This window comes from Portunus trituberculatus, chromosome 7, assembly GCF_017591435.1.
Source record: "Portunus trituberculatus isolate SZX2019 chromosome 7, ASM1759143v1, whole genome shotgun sequence".
Taxonomy (NCBI): domain Eukaryota; kingdom Metazoa; phylum Arthropoda; class Malacostraca; order Decapoda; family Portunidae; genus Portunus; species Portunus trituberculatus.
Genome location: NC_059261.1, coordinates 2,733,081 through 2,755,730, shown reverse-complemented (window position 1 = coordinate 2,755,730; position 22,650 = coordinate 2,733,081). Strand labels below are relative to the sequence as shown.

The following is a 22,650-nucleotide window of genomic DNA, read 5'->3' as shown; positions in this document are numbered from 1 at the left end:
GGATGGGAGAAATGTTCATATGTTCCTTCTGAAAACATTTTCTATGAAACTGCTCGCTACCAACAGATGGCAGCATCGCCGCTGTCCGCTAACCGTTAACCTACACCACAGCTTCCTCCTTGTATGTTCCTTGGTCTCCACCGTGTGTGTATCTCCAGTGTGTGTGTAAGCACTGTGCATGCACAGCTTTCACTGCTGATTGGCTGTTACCGTGACTCTGCTTATAACCAATGAGATGGCGCTGTGGGTGGGACAATGCTGGAGACAGAGTAGTGATAATAGATAGAGAGGCGCGGCTGCATCAGAACCAAAATAACACAGCTTTACATTGATTTCTTATCGGCCGTTGAATAAAAAAAAAAAAAGCAGATGCCGATGTGCGTCAAAATGTTTAATATCGACGCCGATAATCGGCCTGGCCGATAATCGGTCGATCTTTAATTTCTTTATCGCTATTTTCATGGTAACTGTTCTACTGATCTTGTTAACTGCATGCCTCCCCTCCTCCTGAGGCCTCGCTGCACAAGGCTTTCTTCTTCCTCTCATCCCTATTCTGTCCAACTCTTTAACGCAAGAGTTAACCAGTACTCTCAACTATTCATCCCTTTCACTGGTAAACTCTGGAACTCCCTCCCTGCATCTGTATTTCCGACTTCCTACGACTTGTCTTCTTTTAAGAGGGAGGTATCGAGGCATTTGCTCCCTAATTTTGGCTGACGTTGTTCTCTTTGTAGCGAGCCAGCACTCAAGTGGGCCTTTTTTTTATATTTTCTTTTTTTTTTTGCCCTTGGCTGGTTGTCTTCCCTTCATAAAAAGAAAAAAAAAAAAAAACTTTGTTTGTTTGTTTATTGTCATATTACACATACACATACAAAACAGTTACAATTAGGCAACTGCCCAAACACGTCGATAATATGACAAAGAGGACTAGATACCCGAAGGTATATGTGTCCTAATATACTCTTACTGAGATTGTAAATAATCTCAGAACAGACTCAAAACAGACAGGGGGGAAGAAACGGAAAAGAAACATATTGGTATTAATGAATGAATAAATAATTAATAATAATGATAATAATAGTGAATAATAGTAACAATTACAATGATAATAATAATAATAATAATAATAGTATATAATAATAATAACAAAAGAAGTGATAATAATAATAATAATAATAATAATAATAATAATAAAGTTAATGATAAAGGTAATAAGAATAGTAATAATAATAATAATAATTGCAATAATACAGAATAATACTAATGATGATAATAAGGAAAAATACTAGATATAGTAATAACTATAACAACAACAATCCAGATTGTATTTGACTAAGAATCACTGTTATATCTGTCCAATAGAAAAGTCTTAAGTTTATGCTTGAAAGTTGATAATTTACAATCATAAGGGATAGATTTGGACACATGGTTCCATATAATTGCTCCTTTATATCTGAAAGTATTTTGAAATAAAGTTGTTCTACATTGTGGTACATGTATTTCTTGGTTATGCCTTGTTGAATGAGAATGAACCTGTGTGTTTCTAATAATCATATCATTAAATATTAAGGGTAAACTGTTGTTACTAAATTTATACATTAATTTACTTATAGCAAATACATAAATCTTTTCAAGGGGTAATATTTGGTGAGATAAGAATAATGGTTTGGTGTGCTCTCTGTAACTAGCAGAAGCAATAATTCTGATGGCTTTTTGCAACTTAAAGACAGTATCAAAGTGACATCTGCTAACTGTTCCCCATACTTCAATTCCATATAACAAATAGGGATAGATAAAACTATTATAGATTGTGACAAGTGTTGATTTATCTAAAAGTTTCTTTACTTTTGTAAGTATTCCTACACCTTTAGCAATTTTGTTTTTTACTAATTTAGTATGTTCAGACCAAGACAATGTGGAGTCGACTATAACACCTAAGAATTTTATGGAATTAACCCTTTCAATTACTTTATTGTTTAGGTTTACATTATGATTTAATGAAAATTTTCTACCCTTAGTATGGAATATAATGTATTTGGTTTTATCTATGTTTAGTGACAGTTTATTTGCATTTATCCAATCCATTATTCTTAGCATTTCCCTATTTATTTTAATGATCATATCATTAATGTGGTTACCCTCTAAGAAAATGTTGGTATCGTCGGCAAAAAGTATAGGGGTGAGCGAGGTTGAAACATTGGCAATGTCGTTTACATACAGTAGAAACAATAGGGGGCCTAATATTGATCCCTGGGGTACACCACAGGTAACACTAATGGTAGAGGAGCTAACATCATTATATGAAACATATTGAGATCTACTAGTGAGGTAGCTTGCAATCCAGTCGTGAGCAACTCCCTGATTCCAATTTTATACATTTTCTTTAACAAAATTGCATGATTAATGGTATCAAAGGCTTTGCTAAAGTCTAAGAAGATCCCTAACATGTATTTACCATTTTCTAACGCATTAACAATTTTATCAACTAATGTAATTAATGATAAGTTAGTGCCATACCCCTTTCTAAAGCCAAACTGATATTTATACAAGATGTTATGCTTACTAATAAAAGAATACAATCTACAGTGATACAGTCGCTCAAAGATCTTGGAGAATGCAGATAAGACAGAGATTGGTCTATAGTTAGACATGAGTTCACAGTTTTTACCTTTGTATATTGGTATGACTTTAGCTAATTTCAATTCTTTAGGAAAAACACCTTGCCTGAATGATAGGTTTACAATATGTAATAAGGGTTGGCATATATATATGCGAGTCTCCTTTAGAATCTTTGTGGTTATGCCATCCCAGCCTGGGCTTTTATTCTGAAGGTTCATAATGACTTTTGAAATTTCATCAGCATTAGAGGGAGATAAATAGAGAGAAGCCATGGTATCATTTGGCATATATGATTCATAACTGTTATTACTCGGAGGAATAATTTCATTCAACTTAGATCCAATATTAGCAAAATAGTTATTAAAAGTGTTTGCAATGGCTTCGTTTCCAGTTAACTCCACTCCATCTACTACAAATTTATTAGGTTTGATGTTTGGCGGCTTATTTCTATTTATTATGCCTTTAAGAATTTTCCATGATTTCCTAATGTTGCTGGTGCTTTCTTTGAATAATTTATCATAATGATTTCTTTCGGCAGCTCTAAGTAACCTTTGCAGGTTTCTTTTATAATCCTTGTACTTATTAATGTTATATACTGAGGGTCTCTTGAGGAATTAACATATAATTTATTTTTAGTCTTGATAGAATTTTTCAAACCAGTTGTTAACCAGGGCTTTCTATTTCTATAGTTATTTTTAAATGATGTAATTGGGAAACATTTGTTAAAGCATTCTAGATATATATGATAAAATTTAGAAAAGGCTTCTTGACAGTCATTTACCAGTGTTACTTCATGCCAATCAATTTCTTGTAGCATATTTTTAAATTTTATAATATTGGCTTGACAAAAATTCCTACTTTTTTTAGCTCTAACTTGACCTACATTAACACTCTCGGTCAAGTTAAGGCTAAAATTGGAAAATGGTCAGAAATATCATTATATAAGATTCCATTAAGGAGAGTCACATTATACACATCATTACAAAATATATTATCAATCAATGTAGAGGAGTTTTGGGTAATTCTGGTGGCTTTGTTTATCAATGGCATATAATAATGAGAGAAGAGCGTTTCTATAAAATCGGCTGTTGGTTTGTGACAATCAGCGTTTAGTAAATTTAGATTAAAGTCACCCATTAAATACACAGTTTTATTTTCATGGTCGTCAAGTTTCTCTAGCAAACTGTTCAAGTGAGAGAAAAAATGTTCCAAGTCAGTTCTGGGTGGGCGATAAATTACACCCACTATAACATTTTTCTTGTTGTTTACACATTGTTTATCTAGTTCGATAAATACAGACTCAAAATGCTCATCATTTATATCAAGATCATTTCTCTCGATATATTTCAAATCATCTCTTATATACAGAGAAACTCCACCACCATTACGATTAATTCTGTATTTTTCTACCAGATCATATCCTTCCAAATTATATAAACCCGAGGTATGGTTACTTATCCAGGTTTCGGACAACCCTATAATAGAAAATCTGAGATCAATATTATTAAGATAGCAATTTAATTCTTGAATGTGTCTTGGAACACTTCGAATATTCATATGGTACATAGAAAATGCATTATGATTTACTTTATTGTTTAAGACTACATTGTTGAGTTGAGTTTCTGTAATATAATTACTAACAAAATTTTGTTGTCTTAATAATTGTAGGTAATTTAAATCAGGATCAATATTGCTTAAAGGAGAATGGGTGTCTGTATCGTTATAGTCAAGCTGGTCAAGTTCTACATTTTCAAGTTGTAGGATGTCAGTTAATGGTAATGCTGGGCTGGGATTAGAGAAATTTCTTAGTAGGATATCATGTGGTATATTGTTAAATGGAAAAAGGTCAGCAGCACAATTATCACAAACTAAATGGTTATTTGGATCTAAGATGTTGTGGTGTATCTCATCCGGCAGATCCATGTGTCCACACAAGGAACAAGTTTGATTAGCCATTTGGATAACATAAGTTTTTCAATACTATGTATAACTTTGATAACAGTAAAATAAATTCTCTAGTAAGAAAGGTAAGCATAGTTTTCTGAGGACTCATCCAAGAAACTGTAAAATACAGAACAACAGTAGTGATATAGTCAACATCTAGATGTTGGTAAATATAGAGATTCACTGATTCTTCAATATGGAGTAAAATGGATACTAAATGCATAAAGAAAATAAGAATAGTTGGGAAAGAAGTATACATAATGATGTAAGAAATAGCAAATAGATACTAAATGCAAAATAAAAATATATATAGAAAAAAAAAGTGTAAATGAAACTATAAGCATGATAACATCTGTAAGTGTGTGGTTATAACAAATAAATTCTGCTACATGTATAAAGTCTTAGCTGTTAGTAAGTAGATTCAAGGTCATGCAGTACTTTAATGGGATGGACTCGGCTGTGTTTATCTTTAATAAGTACATTACCATTGGTTGACCAACAGTCCTTGATTCTGTTGTCACGTTTTGCTTGCCTAGCTTGCCATAGTAGCTTTGCTTTACTGCTGGTCAGATCTTCGTTGATATACACGGCCTGTCTACCAGCTCCAGGTCCAAGGTCCGTCTGTGGAAGACTAGCTGCAGCCTCCCCATTGCCTGTAGTGTCGTTCAACCTCCAGGGATCATTGGGGGGGCCATGGCGTCGTCTAGGGTTGAGCAGCACTCGGTTCTTGTATATGCGGTTACGAGCTTGAAAGGTGGAGCAGAACTAATCTTTCTTCTTTCAACTTCTTGCCGTACAGTGCGTTTTTCCATGGATGCATCCTTAAATGTTTCTGCCCTTTCACGACGCTGGATCTCTTGCTGCAGGAATTTCACTAGCCACTCCAAGTCATCTTCGTGTCCAGAGCTTTCTCTTGACCATTCTAACCTTATATTTTCTGGAAGTCGAGATAAGATGACAGGAGTTAACACCACTCCATACTGATCACCAGTGATCCCAAGGCTTTCCAAGCTTCTTACAGGGCACAACAGCTTGTCTTGTTGCTTCCACAGGGCTTCGCACTGGTTAGCTCCCTTAGCTGTAGGTGGCAAGGAAATATTCAGCAAACCTTGCACACGGGCAAATATTATCCTCTCAGGACGACGAAATTTTTCTTTCAGCAAGTCACTTTCAGCCACCTTATAGTTTACTGAAGAAGAGACAAGCCCTGACTGACTGATAGTGCTTCTCCTTGAAGTAGTGGCTGCAAGTAACTAAATTTGCGTATATCTGGCAGATCACTGGTCAACCAGTGCCTCAAATCTGTCCCAGAATGACAGCCATACAGTTAACTCACCAGAATATTTGGGGAGCTCCAATCTAGGTAATTTAACCTCTGTCCTCTCCTTAGAAGTGGTAGATGCTTTATCAATATCATCATTTGCTCTCCTAAAAAGTATAGCAGCTTGGGCCCTTACCCTTCTGACATCTCACTCAAGCCATCCAGGATGCAGCTGACGCCTCCATGCCGCGCTACGGAAAAAAGAAATACAACAAAGGAAGGAAACACTTGTGGTATTATGACGACAGAGTGAAATTATTAAACAAAGTTTCTCGCCAACTAACAGCAACCTACAAACGAAGTTGCGATGAAGCTGATAGAACAACGCTGCTGGAGTGGCTACCGTACGCCAGAGAGCAAATGACCTTGATTAGGGAAGGAAGATATCTGCAGTTTACCGGACAGCTCAATCATACTTCCAGCATGACTCAAGTGTGGGACAAGATAAAACACATCAGAGGTCACCAAACACGACCGCCTGCCAACCCCGACCCAGCTGGGAAGGCTGAGGAATTAATGAGCGACTACCACGAGCGATCTTCCTCCGACTACCTACCCGACCAACTCCGAGACAAGAAGGACGCCATGGACCCTGCACGGCTGGCCTCCATCACAACTGCCACACAACAGCAAGACGACACAGATCAACGCATCACAAGGGAGGAACTACTAGCGGCCAGGAAAACGAGCTCTGATACCGCACCTGGGGACGATGGTATCACATACTCCATGCTGAACGCTGTCAGCCGGGTGGAGGGTGACCCGGTCCTTCAACTCTTTAACATGTCCCTCATGCAAGGAGAGCTGCCTCGAGCCTGGACAACGGCCAACATTGTTCCTATACCCAAGCCTGGAGAGAAAAATAAGCATAGACCCATCAGCCACGATACACAGACAACCATCGCTATATATTGACATGCAACCAATAAATAGCCAACCTATTTTGATGGGTGTTTTTGTCCATGGTCTGTCTGGTGTCCTTGTGTACATAAGAAAAGACCACGCCAGGAAGAGGTTGTAGCACACAAAACGCGCCAACATTTACTGCATCATTTATCACTTCTAGTAGTCAGTAGTAAGTGTTAACTGCACTTCTGATGATAAATAGAGATCTCTGTATTACATTGATTTGATTTACTTGCATTTGGATCTCACAGAAGACGAAGTGCAAGTGAATTTCTAGAAATATTTCATCATCGATTTGGCATCATTTGGCACGCTCATGATGTAACCCAGTATTGTAGCATTTCATGAGGTGATTGGCCTTGAAAGTCTCTTCAGTTTACCGTTGAAATGTTGCCTCCATGGCCACTCCTCTCCAAGCAGCCTTGGGCCCAGCCAACAAGGATATTGGGAAAATGTTGCGGCGGGTGAGTGTCGGGCTTATCGGCAGCTGAGAACGTTTTGGGTTGGCTTCTGGGAAGAGGGCGGGGCGTGACGTCACGGCCTCTGCCCTCATCCTTCCTCCAAGCTGTGGAGTGCAGGGAGGAAAGGCTTTGGGTTATCTTGTGCCGGACACGCTCGCCACCAATCAGCGGCCGCCTCACACTGACGCATTACCTTGCCTTCATTTTTTTATATTTATTTTTATTCATTTATTTAATTTATCATTTTTTTTAATGTGACCTGCTGTGATCAAACTCATTGGCCAGCCTGTCTTGTATTCCTAGAATCTGGTCGGCCGAGCGTTGCAGTAGTAACACGAGAGAGAGAGAGAGAGAGAGAGAGAGAGAGAGAGAGAGAGATTTTTCCTTATCTCTAACTTTCAACATCCGTATGACCACAACAAAACAACATGCTTCATATCCTGTAGACCATCCTCTCTCTCTCTCTCTCTCTCTCTCTCTCTCTCTCTCTCTCTCTCTCTCTCTCTCTCTCTCTCTCTCTCTCTCTCTCTCGTGAGGCACAATAAAGCTGCACAGAGCACGGTGAATGGAATGAACTGCCACTGTTGGTGCTAACATGACCAGAATGAAGAGGGAGGTTTCGAGACATGTATCCCTTTATTTTCGCTAACCCTTTCGGACCTGTACGGGGACTGTCAACTAAGTGGGTAACTTTTTGTTACCCTTGGCCAATTTTCCCATCTTACCTAATCAAGCTTGAAAAATATAGGTTTAAGAAGGACATGGGGAGGAATTGGTTCTGTAACTAGTGGTTGATGAATGGAACGGACTCAGTAGTCATGTTGTTAGTGCTGAGTCAATAGGGAGACTTAAAAGAAGGTTAAACACGAATATGAATGGGCATGATAGGTGGAAATAAGGAGGCGTGTTGATACAGGGACAGCCACGTGTAGCAGGATGGTCTCTTGAAGTTTCTCTCATTTTGTTACATTTTTAAAGACAATCAGCAAAGACCACAATTACAGTCCTGGCGCAGATGTTGTACTGGTACACGTGGCAGATTTGTTCATCCCACGCCTCATTACTTGCCGGCAAAACACGAACGTTCCGACTATAGTCTCCACCAGGGAGACACCACGCCGCCGCCGCCGCCATCACCACCACCGCCGCCGCCGCCGCCGCAACCGCCACCACCACCACCACAGCTGCCCGAATAACAGATCACTCCTCCTCCACGCTAACAGAGTTAGCTGCTATCAAGCTGGCTATAGACCACGCCCACACCTGCCACAACCTCGACATCCTCATCAACTCTGACTCCATGACAGCCATCGCCTCATTGTGCAGGCCAAACAATGAAAACATTAGCCTGACGCACTCCATCATTACCACAGCCAAGGCCATTCACCATGCAGGAAGAACAATCTCCACGTTGGGATCTCAAGCAACGAGAAGGCAGACTTCCTTGCAAAACAAGCGGCTCAGCACTCATCAGTGAGCCTTGTAATCCCAAGAACCCACCAACAACTAAGAGAGAGGGCAAGACAACACCTGAGGGGGAGGCAAATACGAGAGCAGAAAGAAGCCGAGCGTAGAGGTATCAGTGTCAGCGCTCGATGGCTGGGTGAGGTGGCTGACGATGACACGGCCACTACGCCGAGCCGAAAGCCGACGATGTGAGGTAGTGAGAACGAGAATCTGCTTAGGCTACCCTTATGCCTGACAATTGGGAATGGCAACACCAGAATTAAAAAGACAGTGCCGGCTATGTGACGAGGAAGATGGACATACCCTTGAACACTACTTGAGAGACTGTGTGCGAGTGACATCATTAAGACAGAAATGCAGTGAACCAAACCCCACACTTGCTATCCTTGCTAAACACTTTCTTAAAATACTCCCAGAAACACTGAGTGCTTACCCAAAATTCTGTGATATCGCCTGAATGGACAGTACCTCATTGATTTCAATGTATATTATGTAAAATGTCAAATCAACATTTCATTGATCTATCACATCAGTATTTTTTATTTATTTATATATTTATTTATTTTTTATTTATTTATTTATTTATTTGTTTATTATTATTTTTTTTTTCCGACACTAATGTCGTCAGTGTATATATACATCAACACCCACACACTGTAAACTTTAAAATGTAACCTTAAAAAATGACGAGACTGGCCTATGGGGCAATCATCAGTCTCTTTCACATGTATGATTATTTCATCTAGTGAATAAAAGTTATGAATCTGAATCTGAATCTCTCTCTCTCTCTCTCTCTCTCTCTCTCTCTCTCTCTCTCTCTCTCTCTCTCTCTCTCTCTCTCTCTCTCTCTCTCTCTCTCTCTCTCTCTCTCTCTCACCTCACCCCTTCTCTGCTCCTGCCTTCCTTCTACCTGACTGTCTCTGCCTTCCCCTTGCCAAGCGACTCCTTGTAAATACTCCCTTAAACCCTCGATATTAGCCTTACTGAAGTCAGGTACTTTCCTATTGTTCTTTTTATCTAAAAGGTTCATACCATTTCAATGTATATCATATTTCTTTGTGATCACTGTTACCCATAGCTGGCCTCCAACCTCCACCTGCCACCTGTGTAACTGCCTCCTTCCTGTTTGTCAGAATTAAATCTAGAATATATCCCCGTGTGGGTTCTAAAACGACTTGCTTTAAAAGATTATCCTGAATGACCCTAAAAACTCTTCTGCTTCCCTGTTACCCACCATCAAGCTCCAATCAACATTCCTATAGTTAAAATCCCCTACCACACATACCTTACTGTACCTGTCTACTCTATTTATTTCCTCCCATAGGGAAGAGTTCATCTGGTCTGAAGCACCAGGTGGCCTGTACACTAAACCCAGTACTACTGACTGAGACCCGTCCTTGATATCTACCCATAGAGACTCTGTTTTGCTGTCTGTCTTAATTCTGCTGTTTATGCAACATTGCAGTGTGTCCTTGACGTACAAGGCCACTCCTTCCCCTCTTCTATTTTCCCTGTCCTTATGAAAAAGTGTATAACCATCAATTTTCACCTCCTGATCAAATACCTTCCCTGACATATCTAACCAAGTTTTTGTTAATGCAAAACTTTCAACATAAGCTGATCCTCTCAGCAAATCTATCTTATTTAAGATACTCCGAGAGTTCGTGGAACACATTTAAACTATTCTTAGCATTTATTGTTGTTGTTGTTGTTGTTGTTGTTGTTGTTGTTGTTTTTGTATTGACTCTCTCCTACTCCATGATATGTTGATTAGTAGTATTATTAGCACCACCACCAACACCACTACTATCATAAAAACTACCACTAGCACTACCATCACCACCACCACCACCACCACCACAACAACAACAACAACAACAACTACAAAAAGTACCTACCCCTACCATTCCCTCTGCCACTACAACCACCACCACCACCACCACCATTACTAAAAAGTACCCCCTTTAGCCCATAAATTCCCGTGAAAAGCCTACATGTATAAAAAAAAAGTGTGATTACACCACTAGATTGCCCCGAAGCTTCCTGAAGAGATATTGCTGCCACTTCCTCTGCCATGGTGTTCAGAGAAGGCGTTGTTTAACCAAAGTAGTCTTTGGGACGATGGTCATTAAGGGCGTGTTCACCAACTCCATGGATAAGCATTGATATACATTATCTTGTGATAAGAGGCGGATTGATCAGCCAACACGAAAATCATTACTATCACAGCAGAACATTTCAGCCAATTCTACTAACACACACAACAGATCCCACACTTGAAATTACAAACTATCTACGTACTCTGCTAATGCACAACAGCCCCACTGGAGTGTGCCGCAGCTGCCAGTAGGTTGAAGGAAAAAGGAGGCAGTGGAAGCGTGTTGGTGACAGCCTTTACAAGGTGAAGAGATGGGGTGTCACTGTCTTAACATACTGCAAAGATCATTAGTTTTCTCTGTATTTGTCCTTGTATCTCGCTCAAACACGATACACAGACAACCATCGCTATATATTGACATGCAACCAATAGCCAACCTATTTTGATGGGTGTTTTTGCCCATGGTCTGTCTGGTGTCCTTGTGTACATAAGAAAAGACCACGCCAGGAAGAGGTTGTAGCACACAAAACGCGCCAACATTTACTGCATCATTTATCACTTCTAGTAGTCAGTAGTAAGTGTTAACTGCACTTCTGATGATAAATAGAGATCTCTGTATTACATTGATTTGATTTACTTGCATTTGGATCTCACAGAAGACGAAGTGCAAGTGAATTTCTAGAAATATTTCATCATCGATTTGGCATCATTTGGCACGCTCATGATGTAACCCAGTATTGTAGCATTTCATGAGGTGATTAGCCTTGAAAGTCTCTTCAGTTTACCGTTGAAATGTTGCCTCCATGGCCACTCCTCTCCAGGCAGCCTTGGGCCCAGCAAACAAGGATATTGGGAAAATGTTGCGGCGGGTGAGTGTCGGGCTTATCGGCAGCTGACAACGTTTTGGGTTGGCTTCTGGGAAGAGGGCGGGGCGTGACGTCACGGCCTCTGCCCTCATCCTTCCTCCAAGCTGTGGAGTGCAGGGAGGAAAGGCTTTGGGTTATCTTGTGCCGGACACGCTCGCCACCAATCAGCGGCCGCCTCACACTGACCTTGCCTTCATTTTTTTATATTTATTTTTATTCATTTATTTAATTTATCATTTTTTTTAATGTGACCTGCTGTGATCAAACTCATTGGCCAGCCTGTCTTGTATTCCTAGAATCTGGTCGGCCGAGCGTTGCAGTAGTAACAGAGAGAGAGAGAGAGAGAGAGAGAGAGAGAGAGAGAGAGAGAGAGAGAATTTTTCCTTATCTCTAACTTTCAACATCCGTATGACCACAACAAAACAACATGCTTCATATCCTGTAGACCATCCTCTCTCTCTCTCTCTCTCTCTCTCTCTCTCTCTCTCTCTCTCTCTCTCTCTCTCTCTCTCTCTCTCTCCTCTCTCTCTCTCTCTCTCTCTCTCTCTCTCTCTCTCTCTCTCTCTCTCTCTCTCTCTCTCTCTCTCTCTCTCTCTCTCTCTCTCTCTCTCTCTCTCTCTCTCTCTCTCTCTCTCTCTCTCTCTCTCTCTCTCTCTCTCTCTCTCTCTCTCTCTCTCTCTCTCTCTCTCTCTCTCTCTCTCTCTCTCTCTCTCTCTCTCTCTCTCTCTCTCTCTCTCTCTCTCTCTCTCTCTCTCTCTCTCTCTCTCTCTCTCTCTCTCTCTCTCTCTCTCTCTCTCTCTCTCTCTCTCTCTCTCTCTCTCTCTCTCTCTCTCTCTCTCTCTCTCTCTCTCTCTCTCTCTCTCTCTCTCTCTCTCTCTCTCTCTCTCTCTCTCTCTCTCTCTCTCTCTCTCTCTCTCTCTCTCTCTCTCTCTCTCTCTCTCTCTCTCTCTCTCTCTCTCTCTCTCTCTCTCTCTCTCTCTCTCTCTCTCTCTCTCTCTCTCTCTCTCTCTCTCTCTCTCTCTCTCTCTCTCTCTCTCTCTCTCTCTCTCTCTCTCTCTCTCTCTCTCTCTCTCGAGGCACAATAAAGCTGCACAGAGCACGGTGAATGGAATGAACTGCCACTGTTGGTGCTAACATGACCAGAATGAAGAGGGAGGTTTCGAGACATGTATCCCTTTATTTTCGCTAACCCTTTCGGACCTGTACGGGACTGTCAACTAAGTGGGTAACTTTTTGTTACCCTTGGCCAATTTTCCCATCTTACCTAATCAAGCTTGAAAATATAGGTTTAAGAAGGACATGGGGAGGAATTGGTTCTGTAACTAGTGGTTGATGAATGGAACGGACTCAGTAGTCATGTTGTTAGTGCTGAGTCAATAGGGAGACTTAAAGAAGGTTAAACACGAATATGAATGGGCATGATAGGTGGAAATAAGGAGGCGTGTTGATACAGGGACAGCCACGTGTAGCAGGATGGTCTCTTGAAGTTTCTCTCATTTTGTTACGTTTTTAAAGACAATCAGCAAAGACCACAATTACAGTCCTGGCGCAGATGTTGTACTGGTACACGTGGCAGATTTGTTCATCCCACGCCTCATTACTTGCCGGCAAAACACGAACGTTCCGACTATAGTCTCCACCAGGGATTACAATTGAACAACCACCGTGCTATGTGTACGTTAACCCCTTCAGTACCATGACGCGTTATCATATTCATTCTGCTACTATTTGGCGATTTTATACAGCTTTAGAAACTCGTGTTGGGATTACAATATTGAAAACTGAGGTCATTAGTGTTTTGACCTCCATAGACCCTTCCTAATGTACATAAAAGGGTCTAAAATCAAAAGTCATAAAATGGTCTAAAGTCAAAAGTGTTGGTTCATGGTAAGAATGCGTCCCACTACTGAAGGGATTAATCTTGCAATAAATACGTCTTATTAGTTCAGTGACTGGTACCTTACTCTCAGTTTGCATCATCATGTTATTATTGACACATTCATGAGTGCAATTCTTCATTTAGCAATGGTGATTTTTTACTAATATGTTACCAGTTTATCTAGTTATTCACAGGAGAGCAGGGGCACCGGGTGGCCTTTACAGGAGGGGACACGCGGGCGGCACAGGCCTGAAAAGGGGCAGGACACCACCACCCAGAATAAAGGGCTCTACCCATTGCTTTTCCGTCACTGCTCACTGCCCCAGCCACTTCCGCCGTCACCACTTTGTCACGCAACCCCAGTCTCTCCCAGTGTGCCACAGTTCCCTGCAGTCTCTCCCAGTGTGCCACAGTTCCCTGCAGCCTCTCCCAGTGTGCCACAGTTCCCTGCAGCCTCTCCCAGTGTGCCACAGTTCCCTGCAGTCTCTCCCAGTGTGCCACAGTTCCCTGCAGTCTCTCCCAGTGTGCCACAGTTCCCTGCAGCCTCTCCCAGCCTCTCCCCAAGCATCTCCCAGTCCTTCCAAGTAAATCTTAGCCCCTCTCAGTTTCTCAAAGCCACTTTCTCTCCTGCCGCAGCTGCTGGAGGAGGTGAGTGCCGCCCTGGCTCGCCACGTGACGGAGCCCCAGGAGTCAGAGCTCAGGCAGCAAGCTGTCTTCCTCTTGCTGGGGCCAGAGTACACAGCGAAACACTTCCCCTACCATAGATACAACGTGAGGACACTGGTAGGTTGGCGGGCCTGCTGGTGGTGGTGGTGGTGCTGCTGCTGCTTCTGTTGTTACTGCTGCTTTCATTGCTGCCTTTCCTGCTGCTATTGGTTATACTACTGTACTGTTTTTATTACTGCACCTGCTACTACTACTACTACCACCACCACCACCACCACCACCACTACTTCTACTACTACTACTACTACTACATTTACTGATATTACTACTACTACTACTACTACTACTACTACTACTACTAGTAGTACTGTTACTACTACCAGACGTTACCCTACGGAACGAGCTCAGAGCTCATTATTTCCGATCTTCGGATAGGCCTGAGACCAGGCACACACCACACACCGGGACAACAAGGTCACAACTCCTCGATTTACATCCCGTACCTACTCACTGCTAGGTGAACAGCACCTACACGTGAAAGGAGACACACCCAAATATCTCCACCCGGCCAGGGAATCGAACTCCGGTCCTCTGGCTTGTGAAGCCAGCGCTCTAACCACTGAGCTACCGGGCGAATCCTATCCGTATGTGTGTGTGTGTGTGTGTGTTGGGCTGGCTCTGTCCCAGGGTCGTCTAGGAGTCGTGCCGGTGTCCGTTTGCGCTGAGGGAGTCGTATAGGTCGTTCTGGAAGGTTTGCGGCGCGGCGTGGTTAGTGGCACCGTCAAATGGCTCGTAGATGTCGTTTTCTATGACGTGTTCATCGGGGGGGGGAGGGGAGAGTCCGTCTTGGCGTGCTGTGTGATGGGGAAGAGTGTTAGAGTTATTGCTGTTGTTGTTTTTGTGAGACTATCGCCACCAATCACACACACACACACACACACACACACACACACGGTAGCTCAGTGGTTAGAGCGCTGGCTTCACAAGCCAGAGGACCGGAGTTCGATTCCCCGGCCAGAGGGAGATATTTGGGTGTTCATTTCACGTGTAGCCCCTGTTCACCTAGCAGTGAGTAGGTACAGGATGTAAATCGAGGAGTTGTGACCTTGTTGTCCCGGTGTGTGGTGTGTGCCTGGTCTCAGGCCTATCCCAAAATCGGAAATAATGAGCTCTGAGCTCGTTACGTAGGGTAACGTCTGGCAGTCTCGTCAGAGACTGCAGCAGATCAAACAGTGAAACACACACACACACACACACACACACTGTACTCACGCGATGTGGCAGCTTTCCGTTTCCTGTAGAACACCACCACCACCACCACCGCTACTGCTGCTGCTGCTGCTGACACCGCTATGGTTGTTATATATTCCGGTGTCATCGTAGAAGGCGTCATAGAGGAGGTGCTTATGGCTCTGTTTGTGGTGGTAGGGATGATCGTGGTGGTGGTTTGTGGAGAGTCTATACACCTACTTAGGCTGCGATTTGTGTTTTCTAATTCGTGAATCTCACATTTTTCATTTGGAGATTCAGTCAACCACCTGGAAGGGCCCTGAGCCACCACGCTGAGTGTCATGAGATTTGTCTGGGTAATGTTGATATAGCACTCCTCCCAGCATGCACCAGACCTAAGGCGAAACCATAGATCCGTGTTGGTTATCCAAATCATCGCCTTGAAATACAGCCACTTGCTATCGCGAGGGAAACATTTCTCCTCAGCAGTGAACCAGGCAGTGCGGTTAGTGTCGCCATTTGTCATAACAAGAAGAGTCACGCCCTTAAAGTCACTCTCAGGCTTCACATATAATGAGAGATAACCTATATATCGGTCATTTTTCCAGGTGATTGATGTCTTGCTTATTACTTCTGGTGTCCCTTCCTTCACTTCTGTGCCGAAAGCACTGCAGTCCTCGGCCAGGGTGGGACTTGGTGCGGCGCCGGGAGTTAGCACCAGGAGCAGCACCAGCATCAACAGCGGGCACGGCAAGACCTTCTCCATGACTGTCGCGTGTGTCGGTTTGTGTGTGTGTGTATGTGTTTGTGTGTGTGTGTTAAGGCTATAGAAGCTCCGTGGGAGGCGACAGGAAGTGAAGACATCCTGCACGCGTCACCACGGCAGATGTGGGGCGATAGCAAGTATAGTGAACCCTACCTTCTGCTTTAGCGTCCTGGTGTATGGAGACAAGACAGCACAGAGCAAGACTCCTTCCTGCCCGCTTCTTCCTCTCTAACGATGTGGTGCCAAAATGGTGCGAGGGGACGCTCGGCGCCTTGTAGAACAAGTGGAAAATGTTATTGTAACGAGTGAACAGACAGACAAACGAACACTAGGATGCGCCGCTGTGATTCACTGTGACTAAAGGATGTAAGGGACCGGATGAAGCACGAGTGGGAGTGGGGAAGTTGGAGGGCATTATGGTGGTAGAGCTGGGCGGGAGAAGGGGGTAGAGAAAAATGTTGACATATGAGAGGGAGTGCACTGGCGCGGCGCTCCAGCAGGGAGGGAGTGCACACTGGCGCGGCGCCCCAGCAGGAAGGGAGTGCACACTGGCGCGGCGCTCCAACAGGGAGGGAGTGCACACTGGCGCGGCGCCCCAGCAGGGAGGGAGTGCACACTGGCGCGGCGCCCCAGCAGGGAGGGAGTGCACACTGGCGCGGCGCCCCAGCAGGGAGGGACTGCACACTGGCGCGGCGCCCCAGCAGGGAGGGAGTGCACACTGGCGCGGCGCCCCAGCAGGGAGGGAGTGCACATTGGCACGGCGCGGCGCCCCAGCAGGGAAGGGGTGCTTACTGGCGTGGCGCCCCAGCAGGGAGGGAGGGCACACTGGCGCTGCGGCCCAGTAGGGAGGGAGCGCACACTAGCGCGGGGCTCCAGCTGGGAGGGAGGGCACACTGGCGCTGCTGCCCAGTAGGGAGGGAGAACACATTGGCGCGGCGCCCCAACAGGAAGGGAGTGCACACTGGCGCGGCGCCCCAGCAGGGAGGAAGTGCACAGTGGGTAGATAACAAAGTACCAGTAATTTGGTGTTGATTTGGATCCTGTAGCTCAGGACCAGCGCTGGGGTATATATCACAGACACACAGGACAGCAGGTGCAGGCTCAGACGGACTGATGTTTTATTGTTTTCAAAGCATAGAAGTCTGATTTACTACACTAGGAACAAACTAGATTACCAACACACCAAATCGATTTTTTTTAATTAGAGATGTAGCAGAACAAAGACTGCCTCAGTGCCCTGTGCTGCTCCAGTCAACCAAGGCCACTCTTGTTTAAGCTAACAAACAAACAAACAAACAATAATGCGTTTTGCCAAAACAAACTTAACTAAACAGATCCAGGTGCCCATGAGGGGAGGCGCTGCCACCGGCAGGAGGCACATTCTCGTAAAAAGGTGAGCGAGGCAGCACGTAGTGTTCAGGAAGCACGTCATCGTACACAAGTTTCCCTAAATCCTGTACTGGCCGCGGCACTGCCACTCTGCGTGCTGAGCGGTCAGGACGGATTTGGCAACAGAAGCTTTCCTGGTCTTGGTCTGAGACGCGTCCTTGGCTGGTAGTGAACTGCAGGGCGCGGCTGGCGACGTCAGGCTGGGACTGGAAGGCCACCTCATTTGCTGTAAACAGTTACGCGGAATTAATATAATGAGAGAGAGAATTACTGAAGGATGGGATGGAGAGAAGGCAGGTGGTGGTGTTGGTGCATGGAGGCAAAGAACATTGTGTGAATCATGGTGAAATATGAAGACAGGACAGGAAGCTTCCTTCATTAATTCCTAACACACACAGTCCGTTAGTAGTTTATTGACCACTGTACTGTAATCTTTATGAGAGAAACAAAATGAACATTAGCTCAGCACAAATGTTATAATATCCCATAAGTTCTTGAACCTTAATCTCTACCGTAAGCAACATAGCAAAACATGGAAGTTCCCTAAAACATCTCAACTCACTGGCTCCATGAAGCAGTTTAATCTAAGTCATAGTAACCTTTATAACAAAGTAAAGCAGATCAAGCACCTCGAGACTATGCATATCAAACTATTTCTAAAACACAAATGTAACAACACACACACACACACACACACACACACACACACACACACACACACCACTCCCCCCCATGGGACGCAGCACCCACCTCTCCATCCTGTGGACACCCACCCCCACCACCTCGGTTCCCAGGTCAACTGTCACCAGATCCCACAGGCCCATGCCTGACTCCGCCATGAGGGAATTTGGACAGTGGCTGACACATCACCCGTGGACCGAGGTACTGGAGGAGGAAGACGTCCACACAAAATGGCGGAACTACTTCACCACCACAACGGAAGCGTTCCACCACTACTTTCCCACCAAGGACATCACAGTGGACCCATCTGATGCCCCTTGGATGACGCCCTGCATCAAACGACTCCTTCTTCAGCGTGACAGGGCTTTCCATTCTAGCCCTGACCAGTACAGGAGTTTAAGGAACAGAGTTATCAGGGAAATTAAAAAAGCCAAGGCAAGCTACTACCCAGACAAAATTCACCATCTCAAGCTTACTAACAACAGACAGTGGTACGACAAGATTAAGTCTTTGTGTGGTTTACAAAACAAGCCTCTTCTCTTCCCTGTGTTTCACACCTTTCACCTGACAGCGCGGCCGAAGAGATTAACGGTCACTTCGCTGCGATCTGTCAGACACTCCCTCCCCTTCACTCCACTACTCTCCCAGCCTACCTCCCTGCCTCCTCCCCTCCACCCCTGTCCAGGAGGTTGATGTTTACAGGAAGCTTCTTAAATTTAAACTAAACAGATCCACCACTCCCACTGACCTCCCCATCAAAATTTACAGAGAATTTGCCCCAGAACTTGCCACACCCCTTTGCTCTATCATCAATGCCTCCCTTTCTCAACATTCCTGCCCCGATGACTGGAAGACATCTTACGTCACCCCCCTCCCCAAAATTTCTAATCCACAGTCACTGAATGATCTAAGACCAGTCGCCATCACCCCTATACCCAGCCTTATCTGTGAAGATTTTGTGTTCGACTGGGCCTATAACAAAATTTGTAACTCTATTGACACACAACAATTTGGCAATATTAAATCCACCTCCACATCTCACTACCTTGTCAGCTTCCTGGAATTCGTCCACAGCCACCTGGACAAACGCAACACTTCTCTAGCTATTGCTTTTGTGGACTTCAGAAAGGCCTTTGATCTTGTTGATCACACTGTTGTGATAAATAAAGCCATCACTCTGGGTCTCTCTCCTACCTGATAGCGTGGCTGGCAGACTTCCTCACGGGAAGGCGTCAGGCCGTTCGTTATCAGGGCTCTGTCTCCTCTTTCCAACAGCTCACATGCGGGGTCCCTCAGGGGACCAAGATGGGTCCACTGTGTTTCCTCATCCTTATCAACGATGCTCTCGTCCACACCCCCCACCGCTGGAAGTATGTGGACGACTGCACCGTGGGCGTACCCGTCAACAACACCAACCCAGACTTCTCAGCACTGCAGTCCACTCTAAACCAACTACAGACGTGGACGGAGGACAACAAATGACCATCAACCACACCAAGACCGTGGTGATGCACATTTGTACCTCCACAGCAGCAGTCCCCTCCCCAGCTTTCTGTGGGCCCTCACTCCTCCAGGTGGTCCGCAGCACCAAGCTTCTAGGTGTCTTGGTGGATGATCAATTATCATGGAAGCAGCATGTTTCCAACATCATCAGGTCAGCCTCATATAAAATCTATTTACTGCGCCGACTCAGGTCCCTGGGAGCACCGGCAGATGAGCTGAGGGAGTGTACCTCACCTTTATACTCCCTAAGCTCATGTACGCCGCCCCAGCGTGGTCCTCCTCCTGAACCTCACACAACGACAACAGCTGGAGAGGGTTCAGAGGAGGGCGTTCAGGGTCATCCTTGGGCCTGCCTACAGGTCCTACGAGGACGCCCTGACCTGCCTGAGTCTGCCGAGGCTGGCCACAAGACACCAGGAAGCCTTGGAAAATTTGGGAAGGACTGCTGCGTCATCCACGTCTCCGCCACCTGCTACCCCCCGACGTGCCTCCCCCTGCTCGCGCCACCCGACACCAGAATCGCGTGGTGCCCTTGAGAGCACCGTGCACTGATCGGTACCGACTTAGCGCGGTGCCCACTATTGTGCGAGCCTTAAATAAAGAAGTGAATTCTAGGTTAAGTTTATCCATAGTTAGGTTAAGCATTTTTAGTTCATTGTGGTAATGTCCCCCCGCCCTGTACATTTTCAGTGTATTTTTTTTACATTGCCTAACTAATAAACCGTTTATTATTATTATTATTATTATTATTACACACACACCGCGTAGTGTAGTGGTTAGCACGCCCGACTCACAATCGAGAGGGCCGGGTTTATGTCCCAGTAAGCGGCGAGGCATATGGGCAAGCCTCTTAATGTGTGGGGTGTGTTCACCTAGCAGTAAATAGGTACGGGATGTAACTCGAGGGGTTGTGGCCTCGCTTTCCCGGTGTGTGGAGTGTGTTGTGGTCTCAGTCCTACCCGAAGATTTGTCTATGAGCTCTGAGCTCGCTCCGTAATGGGGAAGACTGGCTAGGTGACCAGCAGACGACCGAGGTGAATTTCACACTATGAACACTGAGGAGTGTAGTTATGGGCACACAATGTAGTTTGGTGCCCGTGGCCTCGCTGATGCGTCACGACTTGAATGTAGGATTTTCATGGGCATTACGGGCTTAGACGAGGTATTTTGGGTAGGGTATCTCCTATTTGAAAGCCCACCCATTAATGAATCCTTATCCCGAGTGTAAGTCCTTCCTACACTAGGACTGTGGCCAAGATTTGAACACATGCGCCCCCAAAGCGCAAGGGTATTCGGTCATTTCGCCCCCATGCCATTTCGCCACACCAGTCATTTCGCCCAAAGATCAATTCACCCACACCACGACGGCGCACGCGCGCGCACGCACACACACACACACACACACACACACACACACACACACACACACACACACACACACACAAGCCAGAGGACAGGGGTTCGATTCCCCGGCCAGGTGGAGATATTTGGGTGTGTCTACTTTCACGTGTAGCCCCTGTTCACCTAGCAGTGAGTAGGTACGGGATGTAAATCGAGGAGTTGTGACCTTGTTGTCCCGGTGTGTGGTGTGAGCCTGGTCTCAGGCCTATCCGAAGATCGGAAATAATGAGCTCTGAGCTCGTTCCGTAGGGTAACGTCTGGCTGTCTTGTCAGAGACTGCAGTAGATCAAACAGTGAAACACACACACACACACACACACACACACAGCGTACTCACATAATGTCATAGAGTTCCTCTTCCGACAGTCCACCACCAACACCACCGCTACCACTACCACCACCACCAGCACCACCATTGTTGATGCTGCTGTGAGTAGAATATTGTCCTGTGTCAGCGCGGGAGTAGAGAGAGTCGTGGTTGTGTTGGTGGTGGAGGTGAATATCAGCTCCTGGCAGGTAGGCAGTTTTTCTATCTTGCCTGTATAGTAAGTAATGTTGCAGCCGTCAGGTGGGTATCCTTTTATCCATCCAGAACGGCCGTGAGCCACAACGCTGAAGTTGATAGGCTTTCCCTGGGTCGTGATCACGCACCACTTCCAGCATCTGTTAGACCTAAAGCGGAAACTAAGCCCCACCTCGGTTACCCATGTCCCTGCCAGGTACTGCAGCCACGTGCCATCCCGCGGGAAACATTCCTCCTCGGCAGGGAACCAGGCAGCGTGGTGAGTGCCGTCACTAGCTTGCACCTCAAGTCTGACGCCCTCAAAGTCACTTCCTGGCTTCACAAACAGGTTGAAGGAGCCGCCACCCCCTCCAATGCCTATAGTGTTGATGACTCGTGTTTGTCCTTCCTTCACTACTGTGTCGGCAGCATTGCAGTCCTGGGAAAGGGCGAAGCTTGGTGCCCATACAGAACTTGGCCCAAGCAGCAGCAACAGTAGCAGCTGGCACGGCAAGACTCTCCCCATGACTGTCGTTTGTGTGTGTGTAAGTGAGGAGGTCAAAAAGGCGTGACAGGAAGTGACGACATTACGTACTTAACGCCGCGACCATTACTAGGAGAGGTCAGGTTGCAGGGCACCTGGCAGCAGGTGGTGGTGAACTTTCTGCTGCTATGGTAGACTAGTGAATTCAGTGTTTGGTGTCTTATTTTGCACTTTAGTTGCTTGCCTATAGTGATGAAAAGTAGCGGAGTTTCTTAAATAAGTTCTGTCAAAGTATGCACCCAATTAATTGAGATGTAACACGACCGCCGAAACCCTCTGCTGCTGGATCTCCTCCGCTATATATACGCCCATCTCCTTCCTTTCATTCTTCTTTCTCCTCCTCCCTCCATCCCTCCTTTGTCATACTTCCTTTGTTATTAATTAATTTATTTATCTATTCACTTTTT

General features: G+C 45.1%; 2 protein-coding genes across 2 annotated transcripts; both read right to left on the bottom strand.

The window, feature by feature from the left end:
* Nucleotides 1-14,775: 14,775 nt before the first annotated feature.
* Nucleotides 14,776-16,320, bottom strand: LOC123498002. The gene is made up of 2 exons (XM_045245071.1): nucleotides 15,500-16,320; nucleotides 14,776-15,081 (listed from the first exon to the last, which is right to left on the bottom strand). Exons 1-2 carry the CDS (start codon nucleotides 16,221-16,223, stop codon nucleotides 14,921-14,923), a joined length of 885 nt encoding a protein of 294 aa, XP_045101006.1. The 5' UTR covers nucleotides 16,224-16,320; the 3' UTR covers nucleotides 14,776-14,920.
* A 992-nt stretch (nucleotides 16,321-17,312) lies between these two features.
* On the bottom strand, nucleotides 17,313-22,501 carry LOC123497987. Its single transcript, XM_045245031.1, has 2 exons — nucleotides 21,535-22,501; nucleotides 17,313-17,838 (listed from the first exon to the last, which is right to left on the bottom strand). Exons 1-2 carry the CDS (start codon nucleotides 22,223-22,225, stop codon nucleotides 17,546-17,548), a joined length of 984 nt encoding a protein of 327 aa, XP_045100966.1. The 5' UTR covers nucleotides 22,226-22,501; the 3' UTR covers nucleotides 17,313-17,545.
* Between the last annotated feature and the right edge of the window lie 149 nt (nucleotides 22,502-22,650).